Source organism: Cajanus cajan, chromosome 3, assembly GCF_000230855.2.
Source record: "Cajanus cajan strain Asha chromosome 3, NIPB_CcT2T_4, whole genome shotgun sequence".
Classification (NCBI taxonomy): Eukaryota; Viridiplantae; Streptophyta; class Magnoliopsida; order Fabales; family Fabaceae; genus Cajanus; species Cajanus cajan.
Genome location: NC_138519.1, coordinates 81,407,411 through 81,419,691, shown reverse-complemented (window position 1 = coordinate 81,419,691; position 12,281 = coordinate 81,407,411). Strand labels below are relative to the sequence as shown.

The 12,281-nt window shown below is 34.6% G+C and overlaps 2 protein-coding genes and 2 long non-coding RNA genes across 7 annotated transcripts; 2 read left to right on the top strand and 2 right to left on the bottom strand.

Moving 5' to 3' along the window:
- Window positions 1-284: 284 nt before the first annotated feature.
- On the bottom strand, window positions 285-2,858 carry LOC114916363 (uncharacterized). The gene is made up of 2 exons (XR_003804781.2): window positions 2,716-2,858; window positions 285-538 (listed from the first exon to the last, which is right to left on the bottom strand). It is a non-coding gene; the product is annotated as an uncharacterized LOC114916363 (long non-coding RNA).
- Window positions 535-3,197, top strand: LOC109797971 (IQ domain-containing protein IQM2). Of its 2 annotated transcripts, XM_020358164.3 has the most exons (8): window positions 535-867; window positions 964-1,078; window positions 1,199-1,264; window positions 1,379-1,467; window positions 1,574-1,661; window positions 1,754-1,993; window positions 2,111-2,212; window positions 2,299-3,197. In XM_020358164.3, exons 1-8 carry the CDS (start codon window positions 665-667, stop codon window positions 2,995-2,997), a joined length of 1,602 nt encoding a protein of 533 aa, XP_020213753.1. In that variant the 5' UTR covers window positions 535-664; the 3' UTR covers window positions 2,998-3,197. The 2 variants fall into 2 exon arrangements, with proteins under 2 accessions (XP_020213753.1, XP_020213746.1); XM_020358157.3 differs by having other exon boundaries at window positions 964-1,264.
- Window positions 3,198-4,109: 912 nt separating this feature from the next.
- LOC114916354 (uncharacterized) lies at window positions 4,110-9,485 on the top strand. 2 transcript variants are annotated; one of them, XR_014432705.1, is made up of 4 exons: window positions 4,111-4,314; window positions 4,708-8,299; window positions 8,461-8,620; window positions 9,076-9,484. It is a non-coding gene; the product is annotated as an uncharacterized LOC114916354 (long non-coding RNA). The 2 variants fall into 2 exon arrangements; XR_014432704.1 differs by having other exon boundaries at window positions 4,110-4,314; window positions 4,708-8,620; window positions 9,076-9,485.
- LOC109803803 (alpha/beta-Hydrolases superfamily protein) lies at window positions 5,928-11,545 on the bottom strand. Of its 2 annotated transcripts, none has more exons than XM_083071475.1 (8): window positions 11,295-11,545; window positions 11,128-11,220; window positions 10,704-10,915; window positions 10,471-10,573; window positions 8,524-8,596; window positions 7,735-7,881; window positions 7,497-7,622; window positions 5,928-6,218 (listed from the first exon to the last, which is right to left on the bottom strand). In XM_083071475.1, the coding sequence occupies exons 1-8, from the start codon at window positions 11,429-11,431 to the stop codon at window positions 6,132-6,134; spliced, it is 978 nt and encodes a 325-aa protein (XP_082927601.1). In that variant the 5' UTR covers window positions 11,432-11,545; the 3' UTR covers window positions 5,928-6,131. The 2 variants fall into 2 exon arrangements, with proteins under 2 accessions (XP_082927601.1, XP_020221068.1); XM_020365479.3 differs by having other exon boundaries at window positions 10,429-10,573; window positions 11,295-11,544.
- Between the last annotated feature and the right edge of the window lie 736 nt (window positions 11,546-12,281).

The window sequence follows — 12,281 nt, the reverse complement described above, 5'->3', positions numbered from 1 at the left end:
CCACTTACGCGGAGGCACGAGAATTATCTTAGCTAGCTGACATAAGCAGTGGCGAATGCTGATATTGATCGAGTCAACCCTTTACATTGCACTTTAGTTGAAGAAGACTTCAAACGAAAACATAAACAAGAAGAGAAAGGACATATACATATGCTGATAAAACTTTTGAGTTAATTATTCCGTTTGAAGAGTAAATCTTTTATACTCTTCCCACAAAAACTATTGTAATAAATCCAATAAAAAACTATGGTAAATAATATTATTGTATTAAATATAAAAGGAAAGACTACAGATATCTATGTAACATTAAAAGTATGTTTGGATTCACATCAATTTTAGCAGAAACAATTAATTACTTTTGCATTAATTTTGAGAAATTTTTTATGTAAATGGATGCAATAAGTTGAGGATGCCTTGCGTGGGTTTGGAGTTGAGAATTGTCCGTGGCACGTGGTTGGAAAAAGGAAACTCTGGTCTTCTTTCTGTGTTTGTCAAAAAAGTCCATATTTAATTTCTCTGTCTCCACCTCTGCTGGCTGCTGCAATTATATATATAGTGCTATATAAATCTCAAATGAGCGCGAAGAAGATACTATAGTACCTGACAGCATAACTTGAAAGTGCGAGCGAAGCATAACATAAGTATATTCAACTAAGAGAAAAACATGACTGCGTCGATTAGCGAAAGGAGCAGAGTGATGGATGATCAGTCTTCTCTATCAAAGTGTCAATTGGAAAATATTCAATCAGCACTACTGGATCCACACAACCCCCAACATACGGCAGCACTTAAACTGCAAAAAGTATACAAAAGCTTCCGTACAAGAAGAAAGCTAGCCGATTGTGCAATTCTTATTGAACAAAGCTGGTACTTTATTTCCTGTAATGACAATCTCTGTCCTTCTTTACTAGAACCTTCATCAGTTTTAAGCATGTTTTAATTTTATCATTTGTTTTAATACAGGTGGAAGCTTTTAGATTTTGCCGAACTCAAACGCAGCTCCATATCTTTCTTCAACATTGACAAACATGAAACTGCCATTTCCCGTTGGTCTAGAGCTAGAACCAGGGCTGCCAAGGTAATTTTTGAATTCTGCTACTTTGGAGGTCTTATTACCTTCAATAAAGCTCTTTCCGAGGTCGAACTTTATAAATTTGAAGCTGTAAGAAAATTATTAACCATCTCTTTGTCATTGCAGGTTGGTAAAGGTTTATCGAAAGATGACAAAGCTCGAAAACTTGCTTTGCAACACTGGCTTGAAGCAGTTAGTCTATGCATCGATCATACTAATGCTTTATAGTTTATATACTTGTAAATTGACATGTCGATTATTCATTGATCATTATTTACTGAATTGATTTTAATGTGCATCAAACAGATTGATCCACGTCATCGGTATGGACACAATCTACACTTTTACTATGATAAATGGCTCAAGTCTCAGAGCAGAGAACCCTTTTTCTACTGGTAATATTCCTTGTAAAATATACTCGTGGGTTACAATTTAGGCTACTATTTCACATAGATCTTAGATCACCAGGGTTGAAATTAAGCTTATTCTTTAAAATTTCAGGTTAGATATTGGAGAAGGAAAGGAGGTAAATCTTGAGAAGTGCCCTCGATCTAAACTTCAACAGCAGTGTATTAAATACCTGGGCCCAGTAAGCATTCCTTCATTTATGTGAACATCCTCTCAGATATATATACTTTAACTATCTTTTATTTAATTTTTATTCATTGTTTTTCATTCCAGATGGAAAGATTGCCTTATGAAGTTGTTGTGGAAGATGGAAGGTTCTTCTACAGGCAATCAGGAAAGCTCGTTCACACTACTGGTGAAGGTGCACGAGCCAAGTGGATTTTTGTCCTTAGCACATCAAAGACCTTGTATGTTGGCAAGAAGAAGAAAGGTTCATTTCAGCATTCTAGCTTCTTGGCTGGAGGAGCCACATCTTGCGCTGGGAGACTAGTTATCGAACGTGGTGTGTTGAAGGTAAAAATCTAGAAAAAGACATAGTATAGCACTCTTTGCTGGATTCCTATTGCCATAAGTGGCTAATATTTGATATGATATGATCAATTAAATGATTTTATCGTCTCTTTTCAACAGGCAGTTTGGCCTCATAGTGGCCATTATCGTCCTACAGAGGAAAACTTCAAGGAATTTCTTTCGTTCCTTCTGGAGAGGGATGTGCACCTTTCTGATGTCAAGGTATCAGAATTTAAAGGCTTTGCATTCTTTCCTAGTGGTTAGATATGTTTGAACAATATAAAGGAAATTATATTCTCTATATGCAGATGAATTCAGTTGATGAGGAATATCACTCATCTGAAGAGGACTTCACCAAGAACATGAGTGGCTTGAAGGCTGAAGAGAAGGGCAATTTGATGGAAACTGAGAGGTCTTCTGCACCAGTGGGACCTAAGATGAGGCAATTCCAGATTTTTGGAAGAGAACTGACCAATCTTGAAATACCGAAAAGGGGTCATATGCCTGAAGTATTAGAGAATGAAAAAGAAGGTGATGGGAAGAGAATTAAGAGTTTCCAAATGGATTCTCCAGCAGGTGATCAAGAAACAGCACAAGCTTTTGCATCGGAAGTAGATCACACAATCACCAAGCAAAACTTTTCTGCTGATGATAGTCATGGAGGAACTGTTCCAAAAAAGTCAATACTTAAAAGGATTGCCTCACATAAAGAAATGAAATCATACCAATTGGGGAAACAGTTATCTTGCAAATGGACAACGGGAGCTGGACCTCGTATTGGCTGTGTGAGGGGCTACCCCTGCAAGCTTCAGTTCAGAGCCTTGGAACAAGTTTGCCTGTCCCCAAGAAGCGGTTGCCACTCTACATCATCCTTTGCTCCTAGAGTTTCAACTCCAATAAAAAATATATCACTTAAAAAGCTGCCTCGAGGAATTGAGCACAATTCTCCTTTGGTTAGAGGGATATCAGTGATACCAGTTATTCATATATACGACATGAGTGAATAGAATGCCCAATTCGTTTATTCCTTTGTGTAAATAGGAAACAGTACAGTGTACAGGAAACTTTTGTCACTCCTTTAAAATAGGAATTCTTTTGTATGCCACTAATGTAAAATATGGGATTCAATTCAAAGGGAACAACAAATTCAATGAAGTCATGAAAGCTGCTGCAGACCTTTATCCGTGGATTCGGTCATTATTGTTAATACTCCTTACATTTTTTTTCATAGTCATTTTGATATATTTTTTTTATTATTATTTTTTTAAAACTAATAACTTATTAATTTTTTTTTTCATTTTTACTTTTAATAATTAATGTATGTTTACTGAATAATGTATCTATTCATTTTTAATATACATATTTTTTCTCCAACCACCTAAAATATATAACAGGAAAATAGATAATAAATACTTTAAAAAACTAAAATATCAATTATTTTCTTAATTCTTATGCATAACCTTAAACGACAATGAAAAAAAATGGAGGGAGTAGTAATTTTAAGCGATCCCGATGTTATGTAGCCATCCTTTTTATAGAGAAATGTACGTTTTTGGTTTTAACCGCACTTGAATACGCGTTTTTTCGACTAAATGCCTAATTTGGTCCCTCATAATAATTAAAAATTTTAATTTGGTCCCATTTTATTTTTTGTTTCAATTTAGTCCCCAATAATTTAAAAACACATCAATGTGGGACTTCCGTCCAAATTCCACAAATGGTGTTAAATGTGGACATCGTAGATGCCACGTAGATGCAACGGGTATAGTTCTACTTGTGTTAATTGTGCATCTGGAATGATCCGTTCTGATTTCAGAACGGCTCGTTCTGCTTGCCCGTTCCAAATGCACAATTAACACAAGCAGAACGGGCTGTTCTGATTTCAGAACGGGTCATTCCAGATGCAAAACTAACACAAGACATACGTATGCGACTATTAAAGGAGGAGGAAACCTTGCCACCTATGCATCTACGTGACATCCACGTCGTCCACATTTAATACCGTTTATAAAATTTGGACGAAAGTCCCATATTTATGCGTTTTTAAATTACTAGGGACTAAATTGAAACCAAAAAATAAAGTGAGACCAAATTAAATTTTTTAATTATTATGAGAGACTAAATTAGGTATTTAACCCGCGTTTTTCCAAGAAACATGGTAGGGATTTTGCTTCACATCACACAACAAAGTAGCCAGCGTTCACCAGTTCTTGGTGTAAGATCAATCTCTGTTTCTGCACGTGGGATTGAAACGTCGAAGATGTTCGGATGGGGTATAATGACTCTTTACGAAGGAAGGCCGGATTGATCAATGATGCGCGCAGGTAGATAACTCCCAGTTTTTATATAGTGGTATTATTCCCATTAATGAATCCTGATTCCTGGTAGCCCATTAGAGGGGCTAAATTAATCTTTCCTTGAAATTTATTTATTCGCGTAAACTAGTGACTGAATTCATAAAAGTGAACTTGGTTAAATCGCAAAATATAAATTACGATTTACGAATGCAGGTGTGATTTCTTGCTCCTTTTCCGCTTTCTTATTCCCCCCTCCCCCCATTTTTTTTTTCCCGTTAACCCTTCTTAACTCACGTGTGTGGTAACTTAGGGCTTGGGTTAGCCATTTAGTTCTGTAATTGAAATTTTCTATCCCAAAATTTCTTAACACGTTTTTTATTCAAAGTTAATAAACCATTATTGAAATTTCATGGTTGCAAGGTCCACCACCGGAGCCACCCTTATCAGTAACCATCCATTACTATCTGCCACCAAATCACAATATGGAAGGGTCACACTGTCAGATGTAAAACGGAAAGAGGAACGAGCCAAAAGTTTTGTATTCGGATTTTCTGAACAAAGTGAAATTTTTTCTTTCTTATGGCAGAGCTCTAAGCCTCTAATACTATGTTAACAAACATGACAAACTTCAAATAGTAGAGGCAAGCAAATAAAATAGAATCAATAAAAGGTAACTGTACCCTGATAGATCGGTAGCCAACCTTCTTCATATAGGGGAAAATCCGATCTACCATGTTATGGTGATAAAGGGCCATCTATCCTTATAGGTCCATAGCTGACCTTTTTCATAGAGGGAAATCTAATCTTCCTAGTTTCTGGATTCTGGCCACGAAATAATCTAATATATATTCACATATTTGTATCCAATCAAACATGTTTTATTATGAAGAAAAAACCGACCAAGCTTATGATAAGGTTATGAAAGACCTTCAACTATGCCCTCACAGGTTTTAGGCCAATCTATATCCGTATGTCGATCTAGAGTATTATCCGTAGGCTGATCGAGCTCATGATAGGAAAAATCCGACCTATTTGTTTGGTTCATAGTGATAATTTACCTAAAATATAACATAAAGATAAAAATTGCCCACTGCCTTACAAGGTAAAAAGGAAATGAGAATGTCTATATAGGCGGAATAAAAAGATAATGGAGATAATGCCGAAATGTTTAGATCATGGTACAAATATGGACCGAAAAATCAGAGTGGAGGAATAAACAATTAGGTTAAATCAGAAAAGGACGCTCCAAAAGAGGGGTAGATGAAAAACTAGAAAAAAAAAGAAAAGAAAAGAAGCACAAGAATAAAAAATAGAGCCTTTTGAGTGCTCCGGTGACTAGATCAATCTTGTGACCGGAACAATAATTGATTCAATGAATGAGATTGAGTATACAAGTATATTACAATATGCTTTATATACAAGAAGAATACTTACTAATTCTACTAAACAACCAAATTCTTCTAGCTGTCCCGAATTAAATTTCCAATACAATGTATATATTTCCTTGCACAGGATGCATCCACTATCACACCAATTTTCTCTATCCAAATGATCATGATCCAAAGATAAATAAATAATAGGAAACAAAGTGGAAAAATTTTCTAGATTGAGAAATATAATTCCATTGTAACACGAGACAATTATGAAATTATGTAGGGTTCCAAGGCTAGCATTCATGTTGGATAAATTGTCTCATATCAACCACGCATAATTTGCAACTATACAAGGACATAATGCTTATACTGAACAAAAAATGCAACCCGATCTTAGTGGAAGCAAATGGAAAAATGTACACGATTTCAATGAGATCGACAACACCAACAAACTGATTGACAGTGAATCAATTAACAGTGGGAGGTACTAGATGAGGATTTAGCATGGCGTGCCACAAAAGACTCAACAAGTGAGTTCACAAGGTGAGGTGCTTCATCCTTCATGAAGTACACAATTAATAAAGTGAGAAAATTGTCAAAAACATAATGACGTTAAACATTTAACGAGATATCACCATTTTTAATGTTGGAACAGATCCTAAAGAATAGAAATTAAACGAGCAAATACATGTACCAAAAACAAGGACAACAAATTTTATTAGCGATATTATCTACCAAGATTATTGAGATTCTACTAGATGTGAATTTGACTATGGGGTGAAGTTAAATGGTCCTTCCTTTTATTTTATTATGAAAATTTGAATAGTCCTTAATAATTTTAACAATTCTTGTGTCTCTCAAATTAAAAAATACTTCTTTAATAATCCTTGCTATTTATTTTCCTTCAGAAAAAGGAGATTTTTTAGGCATGTCACTTTAAAAGGACACCCAAAATTTAGGATTGTAAACTACACATGAAACTACTAACTAGCCCATAAATCATAATGAAGGGTGAGGAATCAAGATCCTCTCCATTTCTTTTCTTCTCCATTTCTTCCATTGCTAAAGTTTTGGGCATATAAATGAAATGGACATGATAAACATTTGATGGAGAGTACCATTTATTTCTCCAGAATCATAGTAATGGAAGAAATGAGAGAATCTTTTACCCAAGGTGACAGGGTGGCAAGTATAACTATGGGATTAGGATAATATGATTGATCCCAAGAAAATAATTAATTTGACACTAAGAAAGCCAATATCTTAATTTAGAGCTTTTCCGAGACAAATTGAATTTGGCAAGGCCTTCCTGGAGATAGTGAGAGCCAGACATGAAACTAGTTAACCAAGTAGTAAAGGAACCTTCCTTAGCACCAAAACATATTAATACTATTTGATACCTTCCAATAAACTTAAGTTGTTAATATTCACTGTTGAACTTGAGTGCCATTGAAGAGTGATTGATGAATGTTGAAACTAGACTAGTTATAGGTAAATTGATAGGTATTCCCATGTACAGTCATATTCTAAACACCTTACATAAATAGACATTCTCACTTTGTCTTTCTCTCTCCATTTTTCTCTTGCTATGGATTCTTTGTTTTCAATTCTGAAGTCTGAACATGCCATGGTGCTAATATGTTGGCAATATATATTTTCCTAGTGAACTTTAAGTTGATACAAACTGAAGTAAGGCATGAGAAAAAATGAAAATAATCTCCACTTTAAACATGCTAACTCAAAACTCTTACATGACATGTATATGCGGGGCAAGCAAGGGCATGACACATGTGAGTGAGAGGGAGAGAGAGAGAGAAAGAGAGCAAGAGAGAGAACCTGGGGGCAATGTCCAACATTTGGAAGGACAATGAAGTCTTCAACAGAATCAAAATTTTCATAATTTCTTCCAAGTTCAATTGGTTCCCAAGGATCCTTGTCACCCCATGCTATCAAAACTGGGCACTAGAAGAAGAGAAATTACATGAATTATTATGTTTGTTGGATTTTGGCTTCTCAAACTTACATTCACTTGTTTTATTCCCACTTGCTCACCTACTGGTGTTTGGAAGCTTACCTTTACTTGGGGTAGTAGTTCCTCAGGAAGAGGGCCACCTGAGTAACAAATAAACTCAAGAAAGACCTCTGCAGCTCCAGGTTCCAGACCGGGACTAAGGATGATCTGCACTAGCTCATCTGTCACCTTGGAGGTGTCATGATAGCACTGTCAAAGCAATTCATAAGCAATCATTACAATTGCAGTAAGTGCATCCTAAGTTTTCAAATTACAATGCATGATACACCTCGGAGCTGGCCCCTTGCAGCACCAGTGATAGATATCCATCCATAATACTATGGGTGTACATTAAGAAAACTAGGAGGGAATGTAGGAGATTAGAGGCTGTTTTGGGTAGTGTGCAAGGGAAGCATAATCAGCACATAGCGAGGGTGCCTAGTAACAACCTGTCCATGTGACAGGTAGGGCCAGGAAACAGATTTGGGTAATGGGAATGAGATGAAGGGAAAAGAGTGCAGAGGGGAAAGGCAGAGAATTGTGGGTAATGTTTGGGAAGGGAGGACGCCCACCCACCACCCCTCCAAGTGCCTACACTGTTTCTACATTTATTTTGTGCTCCTGTTTTGTAAGTGTAAATTTGTTTTTGTGAATCTCATTCTGTATTCTGGAATTATTCCCATTTTCTGTAGTCAAATACCTAGGCTCTGTCTTATAAATCAGATTAATTTAAATTTATTCTAATCCATTAGCAGTCTCATCCTATGGCATTTCCTTTTCTTTTTTCAGTCCATCATACTTTTAAGGTGAGTTTTTAAACAGATGAAATTGTCTGTTAAGCTAGAGGAGTACCTGACAAAGAATGTTCCTCACAGATTCTTTTGTGGCTACAGCTTTATAGAAGAATTTGCCTACAGCAGTATCCCTACAGCATAAAGCATGATAATGGGTAAATCCTCTGTCAAGCCTTGAAAACTATGAAGTCCCGATAAAGAAACTTGTGTTTCATTTAAGGGTGTGCAAAAAAACTGAATCAAACCGATTTGAATTATAAAAACCAAAATATTTTTTAAAAATACCAACCTGGATCACTTTGTAAAAGTAAACCATACAAGAGTATAAAGTGGATAACCGAGTTAAATCAAACTAATTCACTTTATAAAAAATGGTTCAGTTAACTGAATTGTTTTTTATAAAATGGTCCGATTCGGATGAAATTGAACCGCGTGATAGACCAATTTTGTATATCTTTTTATGCATTATTTTTTGGTTTATTTGACTTTTATTAATATCATATTGTTATATATTAGCATTGATTTTTCCTAGCGAGTCATTTTGGTCTTAATTGTGAATTTTAGTTAATTTTCGTAATTTTTTCCTGATTTGACATTATTTTTTATGCAGACCATATCTAGAGCTCCCAACGTTGGATTTGGACATTTTTGGCGTCTCTAGAAAGATAAGAGAGAGCTCTACAACTTTTCTATTGGGAGCAAAGACCAGTTCAGACATTAAGTGACCAAAAAATGCATTGCAAAGTTGCGACCCTACACAATATTTTCTTTTTATTTTTTGATTGTAATGTTAGGATTTGTTTAGTGATGTAATTAATTGATTTAATGGTTGGGCCTTTAATTACTCATATTAGGCCCATTAGTGTAGTCTATAAATAAGTGTAACACATGTACACTTACATCATATACCTCATTTTTTTAGAAATTGAGTTAATTCTCCTAGAAGTCTCTCAAAACTCTCTATCTGATTTTCTCTCTTGCTTACATGCATTGGATTACTAAACATGATTATGATGCATGACCAACTTGTTAATCGATTCTAAGTTTCAATAACTACAGTAAAATTCGAATTGCCAATCCTTTTACCGAACGAACTCTCTATTTCTCTTCTTAGTTTAGGTTTTTCTTTTATTTTTCATGATTATGAATTTCATTTTGGATCTAGAACAAAAATTGAAGATTAATTTTAGATCTAAATTTAGATTTAGTTTAGACCTAAAATAACCTAAATCGTCTAATTCAATTGTTCACTATTCTTGAATTTTATTAAAATTATGAAATCTTGATTGCGTTTCATGTTTTGAGCTCGGCACTAAAGCGCTAGACGACATCGGATGAGCGTTACAAGACATCGGCCAAAACAAAGGCCCACTATCTGAACGGATCACAACCGACCTCGGGTCCAAGGCCTAGATAAACCCTAATTCAGCATTACATATACAAGACCCATACACTCACAAATACTAACTTTAGCATTGGAGTCTCTTTTGCAGGTACCACCCCCACTTCGGAACAGCCGACGTACCCAGCGAAGGAGGTTCACCAATCTTGCCCAGCAGATCGTCCCTCGCGACCGATCTCCGGTAAGAACAGATGAAATTCATAAGTCTAGATTTAGATCTGTTTTTTTTATTAAGTTCGTGATGAATTAGGTTGATTGAGAATTCAAATTTATTATTAAACTATGAAAATTTTATTGTACAGATTGAAACCTTGAATCCATATTTCTCCAATTGAATTTTCAATTCCTAATTCTCTATTTGTTGATTAAATATTGTTTAATTTTTAAAAATTCACTTCCTAATTGCGTGATAAAATAAAAATTTAATGTGTTTGTGTTGTGAAGAATGACCTAGGTTATTTTTTATATTGTAAATTTTTAAGATAAATCTAGTTTATTTTTAATAGTGACTAAACAAAGCTATTAGCCTATTACTATGAACAACCCTAGTTTCATTTTTACCTAAGCAATCTCTGGAATGATCTGATGAAAGGTCTTCCATACCAAGGCTGCTTCTTTATATGAAGCATACGTAGAGATATATTGAGAAGGAGAATGCCCCGGCAAATGTGAGGTGCTAGCACAGCTGCCTGAAGACCAACAACTCCTGTAGAACAAATTTTTAGTTATAGCATGAAATCTAAAATATCGGAATAATGAATGGATCAGCGTGTATGAAGAGAAATTTAAAATAATCCAAGCAGAGATTTATTATGAAGGCACATGAAAAGGTTCACCTCCAATAGAATTGCATATAAAGAATGGTTGATCCTTGATGACATCAAGACAAAACTCATTTAACTGAGAGGCCCATGTCTCAAAAGTGTAAAAGGAAGGGTCTCTGATTTGACGAGGATTTGGTTTATCTGAATATCCATATCCAATAAGATCAATGGAGTAAACCCGGTGGGATTGTGCAAGAACTGAAATATTATTCCTCCAGTGGTCACTGCAATTGAAGTAAACTCAACTACTTAGTGACACAAAGTCAAAATAACTGCAGACCTCACCTAGCTAATAGCTAAAAAAGAGCATGCCCACGTTTCTTTCTAAAGCATATATGTAGAAAGCAAACAATTATGTTATGGCCTCCGCATGCAACCACGAGACCGAATTCGAAAAGAGCAGCAATTATTATTTGAAGAATGTAGAGAGACGTACCTGTTAGCTCCAAAACCATGAACTAAAAGTAGTGCAGGGCCATTGTTCCCAGAATGTTGATATCGAATAGAATAACCCCTCCAATTCCACACGCTACAAGTACAATATTTTTATTTACTGTTTAAAAAAGCAGAAAAATTAATCATGTGATTCAGAAAGAAAATTACCGGGTTTGAACCTGGAGCTCTGCTTTGCAAACAATTTGACGGAGAAAATGGATTTTATTTGGAATTGGAGAGCTGTAGCGAGGGAAAGTGAGACTGTTGCTGGTGAATGCCAATGCCACGCCCACGCCCATGGCCATGTCCTTTCTTTTCTACGCTCATTCACTTCCCCTTTCTATCTCATTTCTCGTCGCTCCATTCCTCTGCTCTACTACACGCCACGTACCTTAACTCCCTTCCTCTGCTCCAACACAAATTATCCATTCTAACTTAAATCCTAATTGCATAATTTCTAAAACATGTCTGACTTATCATAATTTTCTTAATTAAAGTTCACTAAATTGCATTCCCTTAATTTAATTACAAGATTTTAGTTATAATTGTTGGTGTAAAAAAACTTTATTATATTAATATTATTATACACACAAAACAATTAATTATTTTTTTAATAAAATTAAAATAAATGCTAAATAATATATATATATATATATATAATATTTTAAAATGAAAATATTTTTAGGAACAAAAAGTCTTTTTATGAAATTTTCTTAAATAATAATATTTATTAAAAAAGTCCCTTAATAATCTATCTTTTTCAATGTATTATTTCAAATTTTATTTATAAGTTCAATTTTAATATTTATAAAGCAAATAATCAACAATTAAAAATAACATTGTATCACATTAGAAATCATGAGTAAACAAACATTTTATCCTTGAATTTGTCATGTGTTAATATAATGGTTCTTGAAACTAAAAAATTTGTAAATAAGTGTCTAAAAGTAAAAATTGACAAAATTAATAAATAAATAAATAAATAAATAAATAACTCTGAAGTGTAAAAGGGAAGTCTAATGAAGAGCACTATAGAAAATTAACACATAAAGAGATATATTTGATAAGCACGTTATATTGACATGGCAACGTATGTTTGTGTTGTTTAGGTAAGTAAAACTAAGTAAAATTGGATCAGGGCTAACTTAAGGTCCA

Bases quoted from the DNA above. Each gene is read 5' to 3' on its own strand.
- LOC109797971 (XM_020358157.3), top strand. From the start codon at position 665: ATGACTGCGTCGATTAGCGAAAGGAGCAGAGTGATGGATGATCAGTCT. The intron at 868-963 runs GTACTTTATTTC...GTTTTAATACAG, and splicing joins ATTCTTATTGAACAAAGCTG to GTGGAAGCTTTTAGATTTTG. The intron at 2,213-2,298 runs GTATCAGAATTT...CTCTATATGCAG, and splicing joins TGCACCTTTCTGATGTCAAG to ATGAATTCAGTTGATGAGGA.
- LOC109803803 (XM_020365479.3), bottom strand. From the start codon at position 11,431: ATGGCCATGGGCGTGGGCGTGGCATTGGCATTCACCAGCAACAGTCTC. The intron at 10,916-11,127 runs GTACGTCTCTCT...CTTCAATTGCAG, and splicing joins CATGGTTTTGGAGCTAACAG to TGACCACTGGAGGAATAATA. The intron at 8,597-10,428 runs GTAAAAATGAAA...TTTATGCTGTAG, and splicing joins TCATTCCAGAGATTGCTTAG to GGATACTGCTGTAGGCAAAT.